At 36.9% G+C, this 27,734-nt stretch overlaps 1 protein-coding gene across 2 annotated transcripts in view; it reads right to left on the reverse strand.

Annotated features, from left to right (window-relative positions):
* Positions 1 to 2,412: 2,412 nt before the first annotated feature.
* GXYLT1 (glucoside xylosyltransferase 1) overlaps positions 2,413 to 27,734 on the reverse strand; it is a 30,305-nt gene continuing 4,983 nt past the window's right edge. Inside the window, exons 2-8 of one of the 2 annotated variants that reach the window (XM_040551327.1) lie at positions 24,442 to 24,534; positions 14,220 to 14,394; positions 13,381 to 13,506; positions 12,301 to 12,552; positions 6,277 to 6,400; positions 5,786 to 5,958; positions 2,413 to 4,292 (exon numbers count right to left, since the gene is read on the reverse strand). In XM_040551327.1, the coding sequence (XP_040407261.1) occupies positions 4,131 to 4,292; positions 5,786 to 5,958; positions 6,277 to 6,400; positions 12,301 to 12,552; positions 13,381 to 13,506; positions 14,220 to 14,394; positions 24,442 to 24,534 (1,105 nt within the window). In that variant the 3' untranslated portion in view covers positions 2,413 to 4,130. The remainder of the gene's footprint in view (positions 4,293 to 5,785; positions 5,959 to 6,276; positions 6,401 to 12,300; positions 12,553 to 13,380; positions 13,507 to 14,219; positions 14,395 to 24,441; positions 24,535 to 27,734) is intronic. The other variant, XM_040551335.1, reaches the window with a different exon arrangement.

The raw sequence follows: 27,734 nt of genomic DNA on the forward strand, positions 1-27,734 counted from the left end.
AATTCAACTTGACAGAATTGAAGTTAAAAAAAAAAATCAGAAGAGAACGGATATCTCTTTAGACGATCCAAAGAGATTAGAAACATACATAAGGTTCCTTTTGAAAAATACGAGTTATGACATTACTTCTGAGTGGTTCTGTGCACAGGAAGAAGTGCTAAAGGTGATAGCGACAGAGCAGACGACATCTGAGATCTGTTCCAAGATCAGTGGTGAAAAGAACCATCTTCCCCTTTCTTCATACTTGTACTGTGCTACAAAAGAATCCACTTCCTACTAATAAAGAAAAAGCCATACCCTCACATTATAGTTCTCTGCAACTTATTTTAATACACAAAATGACTGGAGCTATTCTAAGTTCCATCCTTTTAGAAAGCAGAAAAGTAGGCAGGAAAGCTAGAATTATGATGACATCAGATATGACAGCAGAGAAAGTGAAAATACTAGTTATTCAAAATAAAAATTTATTAAAAAAATAATTGGAGACAAGTAGCTTATACATTAGTTTACATTATATAGGAATACACCACTTAAATGGGTGAAAAATATTTTTATTTAGTTAATAAAACAGATATTGTTAAAACTGCTTGATAGTTGTAGATATTTTAATTTGAAACAGAAAGTAGGCAACGTAAAACTGCTTAAGACTACTAAATAATGGATGTTCTAGATATTCTCACGTGTTTGGAGACCCCCTTATAAACAAGGCAGGAAAAAACAGAAGTCATTTCGTTACACCATCTTTGCCTCACATATTCTGTTTCTAAACAATCCATGTAGACCCTTCTCTCCTTCTACCATTACACTGCAGTTATTTCTTCTTCCATGCCGTCTAGATGTGAAGTTTAATTTGGAGGAGTAGAAGAAAGGTGACTGACTTCTCAGTCATCCGTTATGGAAATTTCCCAGACTAAAGTGTGGAAACCTGGTGTGGCTGGAATATGTTTAGTATAGACAGAAACCTGGTATAAATTGAAAAAGGCTGACACCTGTGTTTTCCAAACAGCAATTTGCTAGAGGTTTATAGATCGAAAAAATGTAGAACAAAAACATCAAAAGGCAGTTCCTTATTACTTTAAAGTCTGTTTTGAATTTTTTTCCTTCTAAACCTCTTTTCTTAACCTTTCTAAATTCAAATCAAAAGCTTAAAAACAATTTAAGACATTTTTAAACAATTAAAAAAAAAATTAAAAACAATGTCACTTTCTGAATTTTGGAAAAATTACAAATAAGTGGAAAGACTTTCATAAGGCTTATACAGTCTTACTAAAAGGCATAGGTACAAGTTCCATATATAAGGATGTTTCGGTATCGTTAACGGATTGCTGGCATTTCATGCCACCTACAAAGATAGATAGGATTTCATGTAAATGAGAACACATCTTCAAATAGAACTCTTCTACTGTGAGACTGTGACCCCTTCCAAATATAGATTTAATAATGGTAACAAGTCAAAAAGAGAAATCAAACACTATGAAGATAGATCTATCTTAATTTAACCTGAATGTGCATGTTTACATTTTTCAATAAAACCTATCAGCATTAAATATTATAGAATAAAAAAGGGATTTCTAAAATTCTATAATTCATATGGCCCTATTCAGTTATTTACCATGTCTGCAAAAAAAAAGTTTCTAGAACTAGGCAACAACAAAGATTTACAGACTAAATTTAAGTTTATACATTTATATGTATATAACTTTAGAAACCAAGCATTGAAATGCTTCAGAGTATAACTAGTTTCCTACCATAGTACTTGTTTTTTTTGTCTTCATTATTACTGTCTCCAATGGCTTTCTCTGTAAAGCAGATTTGTGTTTCAAGGTAGATCATTTTTCTAAACTTAATAGTGATTATAGAATTACGAAGATATTCATATTCAAAAACAACAAATACTCTGGAGAGGTACTTATGGAAGCTACTCAGCACTTTGGTGTGGTTTTTGTTTTTTTGTTTGTTTGTTTGTTTTTTGTTTTAAAGTTTTCTAAAATGTTTGTGTGAGTTACTTGGGAATGGAGAGTTGAGGGTGAGAAGCTTAAATTTATATATGTACACAAAGTCAATGGCATATGCCAGTATTTTCTTGCTATTTATAAAATGCTAAGTAAATGTGTCTTGAAATAAGAACCAAGTAAGATTTTTTATTCTATGATAAATTCCAATATTAACCTTTTTACTCTAATCCCATAAACTGAAATTTACTGGAAAGGTTGCTGCTAATGTTCACATTACACTTTTTTTTTCTAAAATAGTTCACTGGGTTTTAAGCAGTGTCTTCACATGCATATACCATACTAAAAATCAACTCCAAACTGAAAGTTTCTGAAAAAATGCAGAAAAAAACAGGCCAAAGGAAAGAATTTGTAAACACAAACACAGTACAAGTGGAAAAAAAAAGAAGCTGAAGACAGATTGATATAAAATCAGTATTTATGTAAAAAAATAATGTATTGCATGCTGTAAAATCAGACAATAACAGTATTCACCTTCACATGGATTTCTAGAGTTTCAGACTTCGAAAGATTACATATAACAAGGAAAAGAAACAGTAACTACATGCGCAGCAGACTTTCTGTTTACCATCACACAAATTTACACCCTGAGCCAGCAGGGAGATTAGGAGCAGAATACAAACTCTGCTTACAATGGAGTGTGCTTCTGTACTGCTAAAGCATTCATCCAGCTCAGCTCACATGGATCTGAGATTCAGAGCCAGTCTGCCTTTGGCAAAGAAACAGCCACAAAAATTAAACTTCTCAAATATAGTTGGGATGAAGGTGCAACTCAGTGAGTGGATCCTCCAAGGTTCACCACGCAGGAATCTGAATCTTCTGGAATCTGAAAACTTACTTTATGAAGACTTCATCTCAGTTCATCCAAGTTCAGTTCAAGTATACTTTACAAATACATTTCATACCATGCATGTTTAAATATTTTACTGTAACATTACAAGTCAGCCTTTTTCTTCATGCTTCTTTCTAAGAAGAAATTTGATTACATAAACAGAACATGTTTTTTTCACTAAGATATCTAAAGAAAGCCTAATCCTTATCTGTTGTAAATCAGTATCACCTTACTGACATTAATGCATACAGTCAAGGGTCTGGCCCAAAACTATTTTAAAGCCACGTTATTAAAAAATATGCAGAATATCTCTAAAAAAAAAAAACACCACTATCTAATATAAAATCTGATGAAATATCAGAACTTTTACTACAGTTCTTCAATTTTAGGTACTAAATACTCTGTAACAATCATCAAGTAATGATTCTTAGTATAAAAATACAACAGAGGCAGCTTTCCACCATTTTTTCTACTTCCAAAACATCCTATAAATCTGCAAAACCATTTAAGTTTTAAAAAGTGTTGTAAGAAAAATAACTTCATATTGAATTGTTGCTAAAATATAAACCCCCTCAACTTGGATATATCATTTGGGATAGATGGCTCAATAATACTAAAACAAATGCTGTTATATTTTTAAAAGTCTCAATATCTACAGATAGAGAAAACTAGTATCACATACTATCCATGTCTCAGAAAATCCTATTTATAGTGTGCAGTTTACATCTACAATAAGCAAAACAAGATTGTCAAAACAGGATTCCAACATGTAAGAGATGAACATAAAGGCACACAGATTGTCAATGATTAATATCACATTTCTTTGAAAACAGAGTATTTTCTGCACTTGTAAACAACTTTGTGCTCACACCTTTAAAGTGAAGTTAGTGCTGCTGACTTGGTTATTGCTACATTCACAGTTTAACAGGATTTTAGACAATGAGGTACACTTCCAAATTGAGCCATCTTCACCTCTCCCTTGTTTGTTTGATCATTAGAGATAACTGAATTAAGCAGACTAAAACTACTGACCTTAGAAGTCAGTATCACCCAAATCATCAGATCCAAGATAAACACTAGCAGTGATTAAACTTCAAAAGAGCCAAAAATCACCTCTGCAGAAAAAGTCTCTGTTCTTCATTACATGAATATTTTCTTCATTTTTACGTATGCTAGTAAACTCTTATCTGGGCACATTAAGAGCCGATTCAAGCCACATTAGAACTGTTGCACCTTTTGAGCAGTATGTTAATTCAGTCTCTTGATTTAAGAGCTTGCAGTTAGAATCACCTTCCCTTTGATCTTCTGACAGACAAGTCCCTTATGCTTTTCTTTAGCTGCTTTATGAACACTTTGTATACTCTTCCACAGTATGTATGCATTGTTTTCTGTAACTCCAGTTCTAGGGGCCGCAACAGGGAATGAACTAGATCATCTCCAAACGTATACTGTAAAGATAAGAAAACATTTAAGTTAATAATAGAACACTGTCATTTTTCAGAGCTACTAAACGATTTTATTAAAAGGCCTTTAAAACATTTAATAACCAATAAAAAAGATCTTCAAAGAACTCTTCTGAGAACTATTTGAAAAATGATATCTGAGGTATATAAATATTTTCAAATGATTTCAATAGCATGCCTAACAAGCGAACTTTTGTTTGTTTTAAAATAAGCAAATGAATTCCATAAGCATGGAGGACGTTTAAAATTACCTTTTTAAATTAAAAAATTTCAAATCTAAAATGATTTCTGGTTATTTCTTTGTTGACCAGCAACTTTCCTGAACGACTTAAAATTTAAGGAGTACAACTTATCAAATTATAATGAAACAACAGTATGACAAGCAAGTAGTACTACTGAAAGCAGAAAGTTGCATTAAATTGAATGATGGTTAAACACATACTATGTTTAACACGGACGTGAAATAAAGAAGTCATTAATACTAGAGTGCCATATTTTTTAAATAAAAAAAATGAAAAGCTAAACAGCATTTCAAAGTAACAATTTTGTTCATCTTATTACCACTGGATCAGCAGCGTTCTATACACTTTCTCTGACATATACATAAAGCAAATGGCATTATAAATAAAAACAGATATTTTTTTCTTCTGTTTTTGACAATGCTCAAAGGAAACAAAGAAATCTTATTTTTATGGAAACACATTCACTTTCCCTGCAATGTATTCTCAGACCCCCATAAGTACTTTTTCTCATTTTTATATCCATATGACAACACGTGATAAAGCACCATTAAAATATACTATTGATTTCTGAAGGTTATATGCACACAATAGCCTGCTACATTAAAATGTGCATCAGTGCTAAATTTTACAGCTCTTCAGTGAGTATACCAATGTAGTGATAAATAGTTTACTAGATGACTTATTTGCAGAATGAAAAGAAGTTGTTGCATTTACTATTTAAAGGAACAGCAACATATTGATACACTGAATCTCTAGAAAAGGTGAAAAAATCATAAAAAAAAAAAGTATCTTCTACCATGCAAATTAAATGTTAAAATGTTGCAGCAAGCATATAAAAGCTTTGGGAGGAAAAAGGGTTCTTTCTGTTTTTTAAAATCTCCAGAAAAATAAAGCTTAGAGCAATCTCCACATGCCTGTACAGTTTACTAAACATACTTAGTAAATGAACGGGAAAAAAGTTTTTCAAACATTACAGTTACAGGTAACATTTTAGAATCCTAACCTAGATATAGCCCACACTATTTCAGATGATGTTAGTCAAAAGATGAATAAACTGGAATTCTATCCAAACAGTAAACCACAAACTGATGAAATGCTTAAAAAAATACTTCAAAGAGGAAAAACATTACTTTGTTGCAAGGAAGGTATCAACCAAACCAATAAAGTCCATGCAGCACTGTAGATAAAATACATACAAAATAACTTTGTACAAAGTAAAATGCTGGACACGCTTACATTTTTTATTGCTTCATAGACAGCCCTAAAAGTTGGTTGTTTATCATCATGGTAAACACCTCTGTTTCCATGAAGAATAAATATACCTTCTTCTTCAGCTTCCTTACAATTGCTTCCATAAATGCAGTGGTCAGGCCGATAATTCCATTGGCAAGGAAAGACATACAGACTTTCTGCACAAAAAAAAAAAAGCAAGCTCTGGATTAAGTATCAACATTTTTTCAGGAGATACATTGATTTTTCTGTGTTTTTTTTTTTTGTTAATAGTACTTCATGAATTTCTGTACAGTTGTTTTAAAACAACAAGTCAAACTCTAGCAAGCTTCAACTTTATTTCTCAACTTCAAAAAAGTTTTTTAGAAAAGGAAAAAAAAGAAAAGTTTCTTGCACATTTCCACTGAAAAGTCTGCTAAAACTATTTTTCTCATTTTTTAAATGTCAAACAAAAGATCAACTTTGTTATGCTAGACTTAAAATTAATGTGGATTTACCTGGATTGTGAAAAAACATGATGTTCAGTAGATCCTGATCACCCCATGTTATGTTTAATTTGTACTTCTTCAGCAGAGGCATAAGAATTTCTCCCCACTGTAACCGGACTGTTGTCATGTCGTTCTGTTAAACAAAGAACAACATTTATGCATTCAAGATAACTATACCTATGAAGAAGGAAATGCCCAATAGAATTTGTAATTTGCTTTCCAAAGCTACAAGTCTCAAATGTTTTATACTTGTTTATATATTTATTTTTTAAATGACCACATTTAGGGAAAACACAGTTATGGACATTTCCACTATACTTTATTTCTCGTTTAATTAACTTACGATAAGCAAAACTATACACATTTCCTACTATTCCATATTAAATTGTCTTAAGATCTCCCTCTAAAACATCTTAAACTATTACTTCCACAAAATAGCAAGCGTTTTTTTTTGTGTTGTTGTTTTGTTGTTGTTTTATACAGCAGTAGAATCTAACACAAAACCAGATTTTAATAGATGCGTGCCAAGTAGATGGGCACTGTTTAAATCTCCACACTTCAGATTTCACGCTTTCTCCATCTTTATCACAAACTGATCGCATACACAAGTTTTAAAGCTGCCTTTAAAAGTTTCAAAATGATCAATATAAAGTTATTAAATAATTCCAAATGCAGCTAAAAAGACTAGCTATAAAGCAAGGTATAAAACCACATACATCCTTCAAAGGTTTTGAAAGAATTTTCATTGAGTTTTTTTTAGTTACTGAACTTCAACTTCCACAGCAAAGGCACAACTTTTCTCTTGCAAAAGGCAGCATGACTCTAAACCAACAGCTGTTGCTTATTTCCCAAATTGTTGATTAAGCAAAATCACAGCTCAAAGGAAAAGAAAAAGTTCTTCTAACACTTGGCTCAGGAGGTGCTACTTGGAGTGAGCTGGCCTACACTGATCTCCAGATTACCACAAGAAGTTATTATTTGCAGTATAAAAAGTTACATATTCTAAAGCTAGTTTCATATCTTTACACCACCTTTAAGCTCAACTACAACAAAAAAGGAACAAGGCTGCTCACTCTGTACTTTCTACTTGAGTTTGGAGATTGAGGATGGAGTAACAATAGGTCTCAAAGGGAGAAGAATCCTGAATGAGTACAGGATTATAGTCATGATTCTTTTTAACCAAGTCATTAAAAAAAAAAAAAAAAGAACTCCAGTATTGTTTGGAATTTGAATACAAAACCACCACATTACGAAACAGAAAAGACTACCTGGGATACAACATTCAGTTTTAGAATTATACCAAAGACCTTCCCCTACAAGCTTTCCACTGACAGACTAGAAAGGAGAAACATTAGCAGTTCAGCTTTTAGCCTTTCCTCAAATCATTTCAGCCATCAAATATGAAGGGGTTTCAGAAACGTAGACTAAAATAGAAATGCTATCAGATTTCAGACATGAATTAATACAAAAAAAGATCTATAGGTTATATTATGTAAGAAGCCAAACAGAATGATATTGTGGTCCCTTCTGCCCTTAAAAAATGACTATGATTGCTTGCAGGTATTTGACAATAGCAGGCATAAGAAATGCACAAGATAATTTGTCTCTAGCAAGAATTATCATTAGGCTCAGTGCAATATGATTAAACAAAAGAAAACTCAGACCAAATACCAGGCTGAAACCCTTCAAAAGCAAATCAATTAGACTGAAGCACAGTGATTAGTCCCTCACATGGACTTTGCCATCCACGGAATATTGACCTAAGGTTTGAACTTGTACTCAATGCTAAGAATCAACAACCGTGAGCTAATTTAATTCCATTACCAGAATAACTATGTAGTATAACTATGAGTATAAAGAAGCAAAAAAAAAAAGTTTTAGAGCAACCCATAATATTACTTTATATTGTTAAAACCATTAATTCATATGATTTTCATTTAGCTTGTACAGTTTTAATAGCAGTGAAATGCAGAGTATATCCCAAGGAGATAAAAAGCAGGTAAGAGAATATATCACATCGCCAGACGTCTAGAAGCAATACTACTAGACAGATAGTGTTATTAGATATAAGAATTGCAAATTCTAATGTTTCAGTAACCTTTGCATAAATAGAAAATAATTAAATATTAATTTATTAACCCTGATGTGTAATGAAACCAGTGTAGGAATCACTGAGGAGGAGAAGTTACTTGAACAGTTACATAACCTCCTTCTGTAAAAAGTGAGGTCAGAGGGAGAAGCAGAATGCTCCAGCTTGATCAGAACTGATAATAGAATTACGTTTCAAAAGTTACTCAAGTAAATACGAAATAAATAACTAAGATTATCCTTAAAGGATTTGAGAATATAAACCATATCTCCAATATCCAACAAATTAGAAACAAGGTTAGAGAGGCTTACCAAAAAAATAAAATTCTGTGGTACTCTGTGATACCATCAATCTGATACAGACAAGCCCTATGAACCCTCCAAATGTCAGCTTTTTTGAGTGGAACAAAACGTGTAAGATCAGAAGTACAAGCAAAATAGCCATAAGAATGTTAAGATGGTATCTTAAGTGGAATCTTAAGATGGTATCTTAAGTGTTTTTGGATTATATGCTTTGCTTTAATTAGTTTGATCATTACTGAATTCTGTCCCAAAAGACTTCTGTCTGGCTAAGCCTGAAGTCAGAAGAGCTATCACATTTTGTCTGGAACAACATATGGTCATCTTCCTCTTAATACTTGTAGGAGAATATAAAGTTGAGGAAACATACTCAATCATAAAGTAATATCTAAAGAAACTGTAAGTGCAGTTCCACAAACCATTGACCAATTTATAATTTCATTAATGCCATATGAGAGCGAGTTCTCTTCCTTATGGTTACATGACTCCATCCTGTTCTTGTGTTAGCATTGCAGTGCCTAACACTTGATTATTTTATTATTTATTATTTATTTATTTATTGGTGAGAGCACTGATTTACTTAACTAAACCAGCAGAAGGATTTCTTTTCTCACCTGTTACCAAATTTAGTTGGATCACGGAAGGGTCCAACAAACAACAGAGGCAAGGACAAAGCAAGCAAGAGAAGCAGTGAAAAGCTGCTGAAAAGAGATGGTAACTTTCCTTCTAGAAGGAATTAGCTTCTGTGGCTTACCACATATATCAGAACTATAGCCTTAAGCAACACCGAGTGGTCACAAAAATTGTATATAATGGCTTAGGTCTTATTGACTCTCTGCTTTTGTCTCACCATACCCACAGACCTCTCCTTTGTACACACTATCTGGAGTTATTTTGTTTGGGGCTTGTTTGATCTTGTAAGACCTCATTTCTTTCTTTGGGTGCCTAACACTAAGTATAGCAACACCCGTGTTTCTGTATGAATTTGATAAAGGTCACGACTCTCTTTTCACACAACCTCACTCATCTAGGGCTTTTTGTTAAAACACCATACCATCTCTGCAGCATTTGCTATATCCCTTCCAGTTTAAAAGTCTCTGTATCTACAGAACAGTTAAGTTGGAAGGGACCTTCAAAGATGATTGAGTCCAACTGCCTGACCACTTCAGGGCTAACCAAAAGTTAAAGCATATTACTGAGGGCATTGTTCAAATGTCTCCTGAACACTGACAGCTTTGAGGCATCAACCACCTCACTAGAAAGCCTGTTCCAGTGTTTGACCACCCTCAGAGTAAGGAAATTTGTCTTAGTATCTTGTCTGAACCACCCCTGGCGCAGCCTCGTGCAGTTCCCGTGGACCTGTCATCCATCACCAGGGAGCAGAGAGCAGCACCTCCCTCTGCGCTTCCCCTCCTCAGGAGGGCACAGAGAGCAAGGAGGTCACCTCTCAGCCTTCTTTTCTCCAGACTTGACAACCCAAGGGTCTTCAGCATCTCCTCATAACACATGCCTTCCTGACCTTTTACCAGTTTTGTTGCCTTCCTCTAGACACTTTCAAGGACCTAAACATCCTTTTTATACTGTGGAGACCAGATCTGTACACAATATTCACGGTGAGGCCGCACCAACACTAAATACAGTGGAAGAATCACTTCTTTTGACCGGCTGGCTGTGCTATGCTCAATGCACCCCAAAATGCAGTTTGCCCTCTTGGCTGCCAGGGCACGCTGCTGGCTCACATTGAGCCTACCACCAACCAGCACCACCGGGTCCCCTTCTGCAGAGCTGCTCTCTAGCCACTTGCCTCCCAGTCTGTGCCTGTGTCTGACATTGCTCCATCTCAGGTGCAGCACCCTGCACTTACCCTTGTTAAATTTCATGCCACGGATGATTGCCCAATGCTCCAATCTATCTAGATCCCTCTGCAAGGGCCCTCATCCCTCCAGTGAGTCAACAGCAGCTCCCACTTTGAATCATCAGCAAACTTGCTAGTGGATGCATTCCACTTCTGCATCCTGGCTCCAGAATTAAGCCCTGGGGAACACTGCTAGTGACAGGCCACCAGCCAGATGTAGCATCATTCACTACAACCCTTTAAACTCTATCATTGAGCCAGTTCGTCACCCAATGTAGCATGAACATGTTCTGCTCACAGTTGGACAATTTGTCCAGAAGGATGCTGTGAGGGACAATATCAAAGGCCTCACAAATCCAGAAAGATTACATCCACCAAACGTATATAAATCCTATACGCACACAAATATGAATACTATATGTATACAAATGTAAAAAGCCACATGATATTACCTCTTCTGTCTCCTAAATATTCTTGCATATTCTACATCCTATCTCCTAAGTGCTGCATTGCAAAGATGACACCGGGCAGGCACAACACACCTGAAGCTTCTTTATCCAGTTTTAGTCTTATCTCCAGCTATGCACTGTGCAATGATCACACTATATTCACATGTGTTTGAACAAGTATGTGTACATGAGTATGTATGCAGTGCCTCTATTTATAGCATATACCTGCACGCATATACCTGCGCGCAGTTTCATAAAACACAGAAAAGATAAAGATAGTAGGACCAGGAACCATTAGGCACCATAGCCAAGTAGACCTGGTAGACACTTTTTTTTTTTTTTTTTTTTTTTTTACTTCTGTATCAAGCAAGACAGGTATCTCAGTTACAGTTAGAGCTGGGAAAGTTACAGCTACTGTAACTTTATACTTTAACTACAGCTGAGGCAGTCTATTCCTTATTTTTCTTAAGTTCCCTGTATTTCCACAACAAGGCATTGCAAGCATGTTAAGATGGAAGCCAAACACTTCTTAAATTGGAAATGGGTGAAAAAGGTAACAGCTACTGCAAATTTATATTGCCACTCTTAAGGCTGTACCTTCCCATAGTTTTTGGCTGTAGGATTATTTTTCCTAATCAAACGTCTTATTTCAATGCAGATTTAATAAAAATAAAGTAGAACAGAGAGAAGTACTTTTTCCCCTAGCATAATCACACAATACTGCTTCTGTATTTGTATTTGAAGCATATCGGAAAACCGTGAAGCAACAACTGCTTCTGTTGCTGCACATGCTGCATTAGGACTTAAATGAATTTATTTCTCTATAGAAATTAAGACTGCAAAGTAAATCAAAAGGTACTTAAGCTGATCATCACCTGGTTACAATTTCAAAGATCCAAATTTACAAATAGTACAGTTAAAAAAAGTTACTAAATGCTTTAGCACCACCTCCTGGTCATATTACTTCATACACACATTTTTAAAGTTAGTTTACCGTATACATAAACTGTTTTCTGAGGATCTCTGCAGTGAAGAAAGAATAGTAGACTATCTACTGAGAAATGTAACTTATAGCAACAGACTGTATCCAGTCACATGATATTGCAGAACTGAAGAAAAATAAAACAAACGGACTTACAATGCAAGAATTTCAAGCCTTGCAGTGAATGACATTTTAAAAAAATAGAAGTTAGATACCATTTTAGACACAGCTTATTTTTAGATCATCATTCCAGTTACAAGAAAAATGTTTTGAAAATTACTGTCCCAGGTGGATTTCAAACAGGATTGGAATTAAAAGTTGTAGAAAAACAAAAATTGCAACAAATACATCATACATACCTTGAAATACTTTCTTCTAATACGTGTCATATTCATTAACATGACTCCAGAATTTATTCCAGTTACTCCATAATAGGGATGCCGAGCAAAGCGATTGTACCACCCGATACGAGGTTCTTCGTGTTCTGGTGCCATTGCAGCAATCTGGGTGGAGTTGAACTTTCTCAGAAAAGACCAAATATCATCGACAGGTCTCAAGAACAGGATGTCAGTATCAACATACAGTAGGGAATCCACATTTTTGAGGATTAACTGTGAGAAAAAAAAGTTTAAAAGAAAACAGTTTTATTGAACTTCTCTTCATAAAACAGAAGTTACTGCAGTTTACACATTTTAATACGTTTTGGTCACATGCAAATACATTCATATTAGACTGATGGCTCACAGTCAGAAATTTGATATTATTTCCCTTTGTCCCATTTTGAAGAAGTTTTGTGGGGTGAAACAGGTTTTACATAGGAAAGTAACACAAAGTCTGTATTTTATATCCTGGGGTTCTCAGGAGTAGCTTGTGGGCCAGGTGAAACATTGGAATAAAAAAAGTTCCTACCTTCCTGCGTCTTTCCCTTGCTTTGCTATACATCTGTTCAAACAATGGGAGAAATGTAAGGATCCCCAAGAAGTGACAGTATTTGGGAGATAGCTGCCACTGCTACAATTCATCTAGCCTGAAGTACGATTTCTGAAGAATCTTAGATTAGCAAAGAAAAGGCTATACAAAACACTCTGGTAACAATAGGCTATTTCTTGATTCATTCTCCTGACATTTCTCAGACCTTGGAAAGCAAGAAACTTTACAAATAAGTGAAGAGATATGTGATAAATCCTTCACACCTCTAAGAGGATGACATAACCTGCAGCGCTAAGGATATACTGCCATAACGCAGGAAGTGAGAAAAGGAATTTTATTCCAAAGTGCCACAGAAAAATGGTAATTTCAGAGGATTTTTTTTCTTAAGAAGGTCACAAAAGTGACTTTTATGAGTAGTAGTTCTTTATTTAAAACTAAGCAGAAATTAGATTAACAAAGATAGCTTGATACACAGACTTCTGTGCTGTCCAATAACAGAAGAAACTTACTGGCAAGAACAGCCTTTGTGAAGCACATGGTTTAAACAATTTCTTCCATTCTGTCGCACTCTCAGTTGGAAATGTTATTGGATATAATGTGTAATTAATTTTTCCTTCATATGGTAAGTCATCAAGCTAGATGAAAAGATCACAGAAAAAATTACTTGCATTCAATTTTATTATGAAAAAGAAATCATTTCCCATTTAAATTAATAATTGAATACCACTGCAACACCTCTCTTCCAAAGCAGAAATGCTCCCTGAACTACAAAAATCTGTCAACTACTTAAAATACTTGAATAAAAAGTGGCATCTGCAGGACAGTATGAATAAAACACGTCATATCAGAGCACATACACAAGTGCAAGTAAAATAATAATTGTTTACAGAAAGTAAATACATCAAACATTTTTCCCCATTAGTTTCCACAGGAGAAACATCAATGAAGTCTTTCTCAATTCAAAATAGCCTTACCCACTTTTGCCGTAATTACTCAAAGTATGACATTTTAAGCACAAAAATAGGAAAATCTTCCACAGCTATATACCAGTCAGCTTCTAATGCTGTCACTCCCGTCGACATTATATTAATAAACTGGAAGTCGCTAAGATTAGACAACCACATCTAACATCTTCACAAACCAAGGTTTCCTTTTGTTCAAACAATGTAAGACTGATTCAGAAGGAAAAAAAAATCCCCATTGAACATTATGAAGGACTTGAATGTTTTCTTAGAACCCTGTATTTCTGCCACTATATTCAACAACTACTACCCAAGTAGTAGAGAAACCATTAGGTGTTACTCCAATTGTACTAAAAATTGATTAAATAAACGTCATGGGTACTTACTATATCTTTGAAACTCTCATGCAATTGGTCCTCAGCAAAAATATGAAACTGGAGAGGTTTGATGCTGAAGATAATGGCTGATCTCAACATAGTAACAGTCTCCTCCAGTCTTTCACCACAGGCAACCACTGCTAGATGCATTTTCTCAGAAGGATGTGCTTTCATATAATCATATCTGATACAAAAATAAGTTTTTCATTTGACATTATTCCTAGTACAGGCTTAAGAAAAAGCTCTACCATTTTCTGCAGAATGTAATTTAACAAAATAGTCTGTATCTTATTAAGTGAGCAATGGATAACTTAAACAGAACATACTAAACAATTGCATTATACCCCATACGTAGATTTAAGTTTAATCTGAACGACTCTCATATCCACTCCCACCATCCCACCCCACGAGGAAGAAACAAGAGATGGAAGACCTATACAGAAACTAGACACACAAGAAAACAAATGAAAACAAAAAGCATATTTATTTTCTTAGCAATCTTGCTATTTATTACCAGCAAAGAATTCCATTAAAATCACTAGATTAAAAGAAAGGCTGTGTGAAGTTACATCAAAATGTGAAAGGCTGACAGCACTTCAAGTCCGTGCATGAGTTACTAGCTCATTTTCTCCCTTTTCCCTGGACATATCACAGATATGTAAACATGATGTGTGTTTTATATATATATATTATATATATATATATATATATATAATATATATAAAAAAAAAGAGTTAAATTCTAACAAAAGTGAAATATCACTACTTTTAAAAAGTTGTGTTCAAGAATGTTTTTGCATGATCTAGGTATATTTTGTCCATCTTCTGCTCCAGTAAATCCTTACATCATAACCATGTTTCAGAGTTTCTCCAAAGCACTTGCAAAATGCAAAAAGATTTCTCCTCTCCTTTCATCCTGCAGGCACACAACTTGGTTTGGAAAGTGGTGAAGCTAACAGCTCAAATGGCTGTGCAGGGTGTCCTGGTGCTCCCAGTGGTGCCAACAAATTCCACAGGTACCCTGATCATCTGCGCTGCCCACATCTTTGGGCCAAACCACTGCAAGGTGCGAGAGCTGGGGAGTCGTTTCTCCCTTGGCCAACAGTTACAGTGAAAAGTGCCTGCTACATATTATACAAGGTATGTTTTAAAGCTATTATTTTAACACGACAGGCTAAAATTATCATCAGGTAAATACTAGTGTTTGCTTGGTAGCAAACACTGTGGGCATATTAAAGTTAAAACTGTTCTTTTGTGTTTTTTATTTATTTCATATACTTAACTATTATGAAAAGCTTTCAAATGTTTTATACATGTCAGCTCAAAGCCAACCTTTAAAACAATATTCTAGACTTGAGCTATTCGCATGCAACTAAGGGAGGAGATGGCCTAATACAACTAAGAGCATCTGGAGATTTAAATTACAGCTTTCCAAGTTCTGAAAACACAGAATTCTTTGAAGTTAGAAAAGACATTCGCAAACTAGTAACAGTAGAGAAATGCTTGGCAAACATACCACCCATTCGTAGAAATTTGCCATAGATGCACTCCAAAATACAAATTAAGAGATCTGATTTTTAGCACAATCTCTACCTAATTTACACAACTAAAATATATTTAAATGCATACGTGTTTTATTTTATATCGACAAGAGATATAATGCATATTTTCTTTTTTTTTTTTTAAGGCATGGAAGATGAACACATTATTTTGAGCTCTTTGAAGCAAAATACAAGCAATGATATTGTTGTAAAACTGCTGAAGTTTGGTACCATAAATAACAGTTGAGTTACTGAACTGAAATAGTTCAAAGGCCCTAAAACTAAAAGAAATCCAACAACTCGGGGATGAAAGATTAATAAAACCTCAATTAGAGCATACAGTCAATCTTAAGGTTTGAGGTGTTACTAAACATCACATGGATGAAAGACCTCACTGGTAGGATTCAGATCCAAAACTGGGTATCTAAACGATGCTGGCATATAAAATTGTGTCCATTCTCTCATTAAAGCTAATGGAGATCTGGTGAGCAGGCAATGAACCCTAGACAGCAGTTCATTTTACTTCAAAATAAATAGCTAGGCCTTGATTCAATTGTTTAACATAGGTATAGTGCCATTTAATATGCTCTAGAATATCCCACCTGACCTCCAGGTGCCAGCCCAACAGGACAGGGTATCTCAAAGATCATGTTCTATTAGACTCATGCAGATGTCTGGAATAGCCTAGCACTTTGCTGTTAACACCAGACCTTTACTTCTTAGCCGCTTACTGGCTAGTCTGGGTCACACTCTATGCTCTTTCAGTTTTAACAACGGTTTAAGACCTACTTGACACAGATACATAAATGCAGACATCCATATTCAGAAGATTTAATCCACAGACTGAAGAAGTCCTGCAGCAAAACCTCAAAAAAAATAGTTCAATTTAACAGAAAAAATGTATAAAATATAACTTTTAAACGTCACAGAGGCATGCCCATTCAGACCTGTATACCTAAAGCTAATCTAAACCTTACACCATGTAGTAAGCAGCTGATGCAAAGCAAGCTGAATGTGATGAGGGTAGCTGAAATCCACAAATAAATGCACTGCTGCAGCCTGAACAAGCTGCAAGCACCAGATTAGCCTCATCACTAATCCACCGAAAAGGGAATTACAATAATTAAGCCCTGCAGTCATGAGAGCCTGCATTGATATTGCAAGGTCGTGTGATAAATAATGGCACCAACTACACACACTGCAGAGCTGAAAGCCAAGTTCCTGAACCACTTGTAACACATGGCTTTCTATCAATAAGGTACGATGAACATTATGCCAAAGCAGCTCTAAAACACATTGAGACTCAAAGAATATTATTTCTACATCTAGTGACATCTGCAAATAAAAGAACATTTCAAGCCACACAAGAAAAAACTTGTGTTAATGCTTTCACACTCACTTTGCCCATATCTAATCTGTTTTGTGTGTATGACTTCATGAGTTCAATTTTCTTAAACCTCTGCTTAAAAGTATTTTTTTGAAAAGGCGAAAAACTAGAAAAAGCTAAAAAATTGAATTTCCATTTGCACAATATGGGGAACAGCTGAACTGAGATCTGTAAGGGCCCAATGCAAAGCTTTATCTCCGAAGCAGATGGAGCAAGAAGCCATTTCAAAGAGCGGGCCATCATGCTCCGTGGAGATCATCAGCTAAGAAGGGGATGAGACATAGTAGGTGTCAGACACACTACAGCAGGAGTTATGAAACTCCAGAGCTGTGGCTCTCACTCCAGACTCTGTGAAGAGACATCCTCTAGCGATTAGAAGCTGCATTCGACTTCCCTGCGCACGGGCCATTGGCAGTCACATCCTCTTTTTTTTTTTTTTTTTTAAAGCAATTTGGCCTCAGGCTGCTCCTCAGCCTCCACAAACACCCCCCTCCGGTCCCAGAGGACAATCACTGTTCCACCTTCACCCTGGGACACTAACTCCTTACACCTCGTTTCCAATCCTCCACTGCCTGCACCTTTGGTCACTTTTTGCCCCTCCTCCTGCCATTAGCAGTCGCATAAACTTTATGTTGCCCAGAAGCATTTATCAGCCCGAGCCCTTCAGTCTCACCTTCATCATTAATATAACCCACCAGCAGAGCCAGTTATCAGGGCCATGACTCGTCTCATTCCCTTCTTCGATATTACGTCTGCACGACTTTAGTCTTCCCCCAATCCCTTTCAAAATCTTCTGCCTTCACTTGCTCCCTTCTCTACCTCTGCTTCCTGACTTTTCCAGCCTCCATAACCCTCTTCCCCTTCTTCACTCCATCGCTCTCTGCTGCGGTCAGTCATGTAGCTACCTCACCAGAAGACAGCAAAAGCAAAACCTTGTTCATTTAGACAGCAACTTCTCATCACTGTGGGTTGCGTGTTGTCTAATGACGCCAGCTTCTTCAGGCAGTACAGATTTTGCAGCAGTGCAGTAGCTGAGCCGCCCACGAGCAAAATAAATTTACTTTAGAAGAACTGTAACTTGTCTGAACCTGAGCAAGTTTTCAGAGATGGGAAACCTCAGAGCAGAACTTCTTACTGAACTTCAAAAAAAAAAAAAAAGGTTCTGAAAGTGTTTGACACTTCCAAAAAAAATGGTTTCAGATTTATTTTTTTTTACTTTTAAAAAAATGTTCAGAGGCACCACGTGAAACAAAAAATACAAATGTAGATTTTCATATGCATATTGCTAATTACCAGTAGCCAGATGTTTTGGTGTGGGAAAACTTAGTGGAGAAGCTGGAGAAAACAACAACAGAGTGTATTTCAGTAAGGCTTTCTGATAGACTAACAAGAAAAATTTGAGAATTCTAGCTCGTAAAGAAAAAAAGTCTCCCAAAATTGATGTGGGAGTCCTAGCTCGTGTGTGTATGGAGCTCTGGTAATTGAAATGGAAGAGCAAAGAACGCACCTGTAGTCCAACAGAGGATACTGATCAGAAAGCGATGACAGGATTTGGGTGTTTAGGGACAAATAAGAGTATCCTCAGAAAAAAAAAAATCTAATTACATGTCAATGTCAGTAAAAATAAAAGGAAATAAATCACCTGAGAGCACCACACATACTTGAATGAGTTTAGAAAATACAAAGAAAAACCAACCCACTTAAACACTACGAGAGCAAAACCACATACTTTGAAACATGCTGCTCAGCAGCAGCAAAAGCTAGGGTGCAAGGCATGCCCTGACGTACCTCTGTGTTGAAGTGCAGACCTGCATTCTGTACTGATGAATTCTGCTGTGGCATTAGCAACCTAGGAGGAATGTAGCTGGTTATGCTCAATGAATCTGCTACAACAAGGTTTTCCAGAGCCCGTCTGTCAAGATGCTGCCTTTTATTTAAAAGGGGTATAACATGACAGACTGTATATTAAATGAGCGTTTCTAGGTCCATTAAAATTACAAAGTAATAGTTTGCTCTTCTCAAGCCCTCAGTGCACCTCAGCTGAACTTTGATTAAAAAAAAGATACACTTTTTTTCCCAAGATCTTATTTTTCACCACCACTTTTTTTTTTTTGGCACATACAAATATAGTGGCACTGGATTACAAAAAGTCATTAAGGAACCTTAATTTGTGTTAAAAAAGAAAACACTGGTGCATAAGGATTCCTTTTACCATCCACTGATCTGCTACTAAGAACATGCCTGGAGATTATCAGGAAGCTCCCAGAACAACTTCTGTGGCTGTCAGGCTGTCTTCCCTGACTCCTTTAACGTGGCTGGGGAAGCCAAGGAAGGAAAGGTTAGCATCCAGCTACTGAGAATACAGAGTGATATGAATAGCTGAAGCAGTAAATCAACTTAGTAGCTGTTGTCCTTTCAGATTTTGACCCATCAAAGAGGACAATTAAAAATATTTGTAATTTTCTGAGAAAAGGGCAGTCAATTTGCACAACTAGTTTTCATGTACAAGCGCCACTGCATTACACGATGCTAATACTAGACTGTAAGAATTGTTTTGTAGGTTTCAAGTGAACATTCATGTAGAACGTTCTTGTAGAATGTGTGGAATGCAAAATAACAAGAGTTATTCTACCTCCAAACAAGTTATCCCTACGTTTTTTCTGGAAGAGTGTTTCTTTGATCGTTTTCCCATATGCTCTGTAACACACACATCATGCCTGCTATATGTGGCTCCCTAAACAAGGTGGCTTAATTAAGTCTCAGTCCTTCCTCAACATCACTAACCTAACTTTGCATTCGGTTGTTCAATCAAGGATCAGATTGCCAGGTTCAGCTGTGTTGAAAGTTGCTTTACTCTTACAAAAAAAAAAAACAATCCTATTGCAAACAGGTTTTCTCTTTTGATATAAAAAGCTAGCCACATTATCACTGCAAATATTTTCCCCATACAAATCTTCTGGTAATTGGCATGTAAAATACAAATCAAATTGGATAAAACATGCAGGACAAATTTTCATATAACCAACCTGTATTATTTCAAATCTGGCACCACAGCACGTCTCAAAAGAACGAATGGTAGATATGTAAATACAATATGGATGGCTTACTTATCACATCCTCTTTTCTTGTAATGCTTTGTGCTTGATCTAAATCAACTGAGCATTAAAGAGCGTGACCCAGCAGCCTTTACTCACCAGAAAAAGAAAAGCAAACAGGCAGAGCAAAAAAGCAGCAAAGCCTGCACTGATCAAAATGCAACTGTGAAATCATTCCCACATTTACAGAAAGTATGATCAAGGAAACCACAGAAATTATCTGGATTTGAAAGTGATGAAAACTCTAGTTTTTACTGAGCTTAACTTTCTACCACAGCACTGAATTAAAAATAAGTCCTAATCAAAGCTTATTTTGTGTAAGTACGCTAATGATACCACTGCATATGATGTCTAAATGTCATCTACTCAATTACAAACTCAATTAGTAGATTAGGTATGAAGTTACAATTAGCCATTTAAAAATCTACTAGAGAAGTTGAAAGTCCCATCCTCCAACGAGCTTGATATTTTCAGGACTTTCACAATTCATTTTAATTTATCCATATCACCAGGACCTCGATGCACTCAAGAAATGTGAAATGCCTTTTTAATTAGGCAATGCAAGTTAAAACCCACTTAGAAACAACATCCAACAACTGAAAGCAGACAGACCAGATAACCAAAGTAATGACCTCTCAGATTTTTTTTCTTACTCAGTCTACTGCACAGATGAGCAGCCACACCTGCCAGGTCACATTGGGCACCATGAGAGGTGCACCAAAAAGGACATGAATCATCTAGGTCATGCAAAAGCCGAGCCTCATTTTATCTTTATCAGCATTGTTTAAATTTTGGATAAAATCTAACCATTGTATGTTTAAAAAAACAAAAACTGATCTCATCCTTCTTCTATCAAAATAAAGGCTAACAAGAAATATTCTGTACATAAGATGCTCTGTCTGAATAGTTAATCACAATGTTGATATAAAACATGGGTGCAGAATGGCTCAAAAATCCGTCCCACGTACAGCATGGACAACAGATCTTAGACTAACTTAAAGGGACAAGATCCATATAAACCATCATTAGAAACATCAACTGCTCAGAGCTCACTGATCGCAAGTGAGGTTGAATTAGCTATGCCATGAATCAGACCGAAGCGTCTAAGAACACCTCTCCTACAAACTTCCAGACCTCTATGGGTCTCCAACACTTCTGTTGTACAAACTTGAATCTTACAAATCCACATATTTGTTGTCACTTCATGCATTAAACATATATAGTTACTCAGACAAAAACGATGTACCAATCTGCATTTCAAAAATGTCTATGCCAAGTTCTCTCTCACGGATAACTGCATCACCTGCAGTTCCAACGTCCAGAAGAAAAAAAGCTGACAACAGTTGCAAGTTATAAACACAGAAAAAAAACTGAAGGTTTTCAATTTAAAAATCTAGAGGATAAAGGACAACCTTCAATGTCTGAATAACTTGACTGATAAAGGGAGAAGAGATACTGCATCTCATACTACATTGAGATAAAATTTATGAATATACTATTAGCAAAGAAACTCTGGCTATGTGGTCTGCTCCTCTGGACAAACTCATTTGGGTCCGCTTATTGAAACGGCACGCATAGAACACCAGAAGCTCTATTCACAAACTGATTTATGATTTGGATAAATACCGTTCTCTTTTTATGGATTAAATCAGACCAAACAGAATACTCAAGATAAGTGGTGGTGTGGTTCAATGACCAGACTATGCCATTTCTATTAAAATGATACTCATTGGAACTCCCATTATTTTGTTGCCAAGTCTATAGGCAGTGGAGTTAGCTATCCTAAGATTTCAATAAGATACGTAACTGTTAGGTTTTTCTCATATCCCAGTCTCTTCAAAATGCTGCTTTATTTTGCACATCACTACAACAATCACACTTAGTTGTATAACACAAAGGTTCAGTGAACTGAGGATCAAATTGTAATAGGTAGAAGTTATAAGGTAGAAGTTTCAGTCCTTTATTGCAAAAGATATCCGAATCAATCAGTGTTGCCTCTTTACAGAAAGAGTTTATCTTCTTGAAGAGTCAATCTTGAAGTGGCTTTACACATATGATGTCAGGAAAGAAGAATGCTAGATTTCATCTGCTGCGATTAATAAACTCGCATGGAATTAAGTTTCTTCCTCTTCCTCCAAAATCTTCCTGCAAACTTGAGAATGACTCAGCATCACTTGAGAAGCAAAAAATGGTACAAACGGCCTGAATTCTTCAACTTATCAATGCACTTAGTATAATACACCTATTTTCTTTGAGAGAAAAGCAAAATTACAACTCATATCTGAAGCTGAAACCAAATGGCAACTCTCTTCTGTTATTCCAGCACATGCGAGGAAATGAGGCTTATGCAACAAGCTGAATGCTGAGACACTGAAATTGCTTGCTGCCGTCCAAAGAGGGAGCACTTTCTCCTCCTTTCTGCCATCTTCCCCACTCTTCTTACACAAACCCAAATTCTGGCACTCACTGCACCTCTCTGAAACTAACTGAACTCATTAAACATACCAAGAATTAAAGTCTGAGGGAGATAGGCGGACCCCTCTGAAGTTAAGACAGGTCAGTAAGGAAATAAGCACTAGAGCCAGCACAACATTCACAGAACCACAGAACAGCTGAGGCTGCTCCAACCCCTGCTCCAGCAGGGACACCCAGAGCAGGCTGCCCAGGACCACGTCCAGGTGGCTTTGGAAAAGCTCCAAGGACAGAGACTCCTCAGCCTCTCTGGGCAGGCGCAGCATTCTCAATAGAACAGAACGTGTTATAGCTTAATGTATGTGCAAAGGAACTGCATGGTGTTTCTCCAATTCTGGTTCCATGATCCCACTACTTACCTTGAGCCTGGCATAAAATCTGGAAGGGAAGTTTTCTGCCGGTTTAACACGTTCCATTGTATCGTGGAGAGTTTGGGGACATCATCACAGGCAATGGGGTCAGAAGACAACACCACCCTCTCCTCTTTCAGCACTGCACAACTGCTACACTGGCTCAGATGTCCATGAATGAATAAAGCTTACAATCTCATCCCGTCTCTCCAAAAAGGACAGACTAAGCCCCTAACACCCCCCACCACAACAGCACTGACACTCAGTTCACCCCCATCAGTTCACCCCAGTTCATCATTAAACTTCATGACGCTAAATTCCCAAAAGCTAACCTTAAGGGAAAAGGATGTGAACCGAGTCCATTCAGACAGTTAAATAAACCAAAGGGAAACTCAGATGAATCCCTCTGCCAAAGGAAGGTGACACACTGGCTACTAAGTGCAGGGAGAAAGACTCAGCAGCCCCAGTTTTACTGGGTACTTCACTAACAGCCTAAAAATCAATCTAAGCCATACCTTCAAGTAACTTCTTGGCAACTGATAAGTTTAAAAAGCACTGAAAGCACACAAGCAAAGAGGAATAGGGGACAGATCTAAAATCTTTCCCATGATTATCATTTTCAGTAACATTTTAAGTTTTGTAAAGCTAAAGCTTCACAAAATGGATGATCATTTCAATTTTAGATACAAGAAAAAATAACTTTAAACTTCAGTTATATACTGAGGAGAACTATACAGGTTAGAGAAGATACCTCAAGAAGATTAAGGCTTCCTCCATTTCTTTACAAGTTACTTTCCTAATCTGACAGCCTAAAGCATGTGAACAACCACATCAAAGCATTTAAACTTCTTGTTAAAGATAAAACTAAGGACGCAGTATATGCTTTAACATATTGTATCTTAAAATGCATTCTGCAGTAGTCATTTCAGTGGTTTGGGTTGAAGTACCCTCCTCATATTCTATATAATATGGAATTTTAATAAAAACCCCAAGACTTAACTACTAAGCTTACCTGTCATGATTACAAGTCACATCATGGGTATTACTGTGCTACAAGTTTTATTTATAAAAAAAATCATCAGTAACTTTTAAAAATATATTCCGATTGACTTTTTACCAATGTTAACAAATATTTATTTAAGGAAGCAACATAACTGAAAAAAATATTCTTTGTAATAACACTTCTTGAATCTACAATGTCTCAAAACATAATAGAACAAAAAGAGAAAGCCCATCTAAAGGCAACCATAATATAAGCATGTGAAATATATGTGAAGCAATCAAAGGATTTTGCTTTGTCACCTTGTTAAATAGCGAAAAATGCTGTTATATTAGCTGCACCTGTCTGTAACCAAATAATAAAGTACTATTTAATAATAGATCCTACCTAAAAGCAGCTTCCCAAAAGCAGTTCATTCCACAAACATCAGAGGGCAGCATCCAATAGGAATTCCAGAAAGATACAGACAAATTCTTACACCTAACAGGATAAGACAAAAATAACCTATATGAATGTTACTGAATTTATGGCAAAGTTAAATGGATTATTTTGTAGCTCAAACATAACTTGAATAGGTAATTACTTGGCAGAAGATTCCCTATGTAATGCAGCTTGGATAACACAAAAGAGGAGGTGTCAACCAGGAGGGGTTCTTTTAAGGAAGAGCAGTCCCAATCCTTTCACCTTTCCTCTCCACATATTTTTAGAGTGAGAGAAACAAAAGGGCTGGTTTTTTTTAAGGTTGTTCTACGTTCTCTGCTTCGTGCAAGTCCAAGGCAACACAAAGCTGCAAAGAACTCCCTCACCTTTGCAGTACCTTTGTCTAACCTAAGCAGAGGAGTAGAACATTTCCATTTCAAACTTACACTGTCCATTTAAACACAATCCCTATTCATCCATGACTATTCAGAGCACACCTGCAAAACTCATTTAAAACTGGACTTTCAGCACCAATTGATTCCATTATTTCGTAACAAAAGGTTATTACAAAACAGAAATAATCACACCTGACAAGTTTTCCTTCCTAACAATTTGTTGACTTGTGCTACGCTAACAACTGAAAAATAAGGTTTGCTAGACCACCACTAAATTTTATGAAATAGCAATACGGGAAATATTTTAAAAGAGCATTAGAAGTGCGTGGTTCAAAGTTTCAGTTGAGGGAATCAACATCACGATTTAAAATCTTAAATGAGCATGGGGAATACTGCAAAGCAAGAGGTATGCACTGTTCAGTGACTTCCTATGCTTCATCTTTATGCCCTGGTGACATGACGCCAACGGTGTTTACCCTTGTCTGAAAATTAGTATCTGTGAATCAAAAATCTGCAAGAAGGAAAACCACACAAAAAAATGATGATGGAAAGATTAAAGGACTACAGCTCAAAACCGTACTGGAAGTTTGTTTTGCAAGATTTAAATCAATCAGCACCATCTCAGCAGGGTAACCTGATACCTGCAGAGGCCAATTCTTTGTGAAAAATCACATTTAGTAATTACTGTAATATCAAAAATGGCAAGCTGTAGAATTTCTTGACACTTGAAAAAAATGATAAACATATAAAATATTATACTAAGCCTCATTAATTGTTGGTGGGGCTGAGTTCTTCGGTAGGGATCACAGGAAATCCTCATATCCTGTAGATACATGTGTTTGCAAGAATTAGAGAAATCTAATCCACAAATAAATATCTAGTTACAAAAAAGGGTAACGGATTCGGGTAAGTGCATATTTGCGTTTCTCTGGGGAAAGTTAATTGTATAATATATATATTTGTCTGTGCCAGATTCTCTCTTACCTTAATCTTTGTTACTTCTGAAGTTTCAAAAAAAAAAAAAAAACTTCAAGGCACATTAAGACCTTGTGCTTATCTGAAGAACAATCTTTACAATCTCCAGTACATATTTGTACTGTCTCTCATTATTTTGAGGTCAAATTAATAGACTCTCAAAAAATTAAAAGACTCTCAAAAAAACAGTCTCTGGTTTGGAAGATTATCGTATTATTATTACAGGGGATTCTTCTTCCAGCTGTTACAAGAGCAGTGTTTTTCTGAGCTGCCTTGAGCTACTGTCTTATCCAGCCTACTATGGCAAGAGGCAAGCTTGAATTAATGCCAAAGTGCTTTCTCTGCCACATTAGGCCTTTTCAATACCCCATTTAGCACTATGACAAGGTTGTCAGCCATGGATTTGATTCATAAACTTCATTTGAAAGAGAGGCGTTACCAAGATGCAGGTGTATGTACTTTGCCTAACGTTAGACTTTTTCCTGCAAACAGACCCATCTCTCAACTGACCGTACGCTACCATATTCCATACGGCTTTCACACAGAACTGATTAAAAGACTGAAACTGACGGGTAGCATTTTCTTATTGCTATTCGCAATAAGCTCATTCAAAAAAGACATTCACGAAGACTTTATTTTTTTACTTGAAAACTAGAATAATATTTGAGAAAAGCTTGGAAGACAAAGTGTCACAAGTGATTCAGAAAGCCAAGGAGGTGCGTTTTGTCCAACAAACAGGTTACCTGAAAGAACACTAGTCGGGCAGGAATAGTCACCTTCAGCATTAGGATATTTTGCTCTGCCTGATACAGGCTGTGTGGTTGAAGGCTAATCTCCGTAAACACAGAGGAGAAAAGAAAGGCTGGAGGAAACCCAGCAAACCAAGCAGCCCTGCCCCAGCTCCTCCCAGCCGTGAGGCAGAAGGTACTGGGCCCGCCTCACTCCCTCACCCCACAGCTGAGGAGACGGGGCTGCCAGCAGGGGCAGGGGGCCTGCTGGGGAAGGGCATTCGGGGCAATGACCTTTTAGGTTTTACCTTAATCCTAAAGGAATGACCTTTAGGTTTAGGGGAATGATCAAAGACAGGGAAAGCTATGGATTGAGGTGAACTGTGGAGAAGGGAGAAATGGAGAACAGAGAGAAGGCCCAGTGAGATGTATACAGGCTGCCAGGCGCACCAGTGGCCATGCGTGCCTGATGGGCAGTCTCCTGAACACACTCAATTTCTATACTCCTGGGTGAAGGGGTGCTCTGTTGTGTGTCCGTGCGCATGCATGGAGGCCAGCAGCTGAAAAGGCAGCCTCGTCACAGGGCCTCAGGAGCCTGTGGTGCCAGAAACCAGAGACCTGTGTGCACCCGGCGAGTGGGTAAGCACGGTGGTACACACAGACACTAGCAAGAAGCAAGCCAGACTAGCCCACAAGTGGGGTAAATGGTTTGGGAGTCGGGTAACAGAGAGGCCCCAAGTCTGGGCCAGACTGCAGAGATCAAATCCTGAGTCAGCTACTGAAAGAGTCAGGGGTTTAAGCCAGCCCCAAAAGTCTCGGTGCCTGAGCGGTGGCCACTGAGGGGACCAGAGGGTCCCAGTCAGCCAGCAGAGGGGCCTGGTGAGTTGCAGTTTGACGTTAAGGCCACAGGTCTGGACCAGCTCTGCGAAAGATCCATTTGCATGAAGCAACTGGGAGACCAGGCAATCTGTCTGCCAGACAGACTGAGTGTCTAAGGGCGGTTGGTGGAGGGATCCACAGATCCGCATCAGTGCCTGGGTGTGTATATTTAGGGAGTCTGAGTACCAGCAACCACAGCGGGGCTGCAAGCCTGGTGGTTTGCATGCCCAGGGCAGAGACAGGGGAGACCAGCCTGTCCAGCAGCTGGCTCCTGCCCCTCTGA

Source organism: Cygnus olor, chromosome 1 (assembly GCF_009769625.2).
Source record: "Cygnus olor isolate bCygOlo1 chromosome 1, bCygOlo1.pri.v2, whole genome shotgun sequence".
NCBI classification, from domain to species: domain Eukaryota; kingdom Metazoa; phylum Chordata; class Aves; order Anseriformes; family Anatidae; genus Cygnus; species Cygnus olor.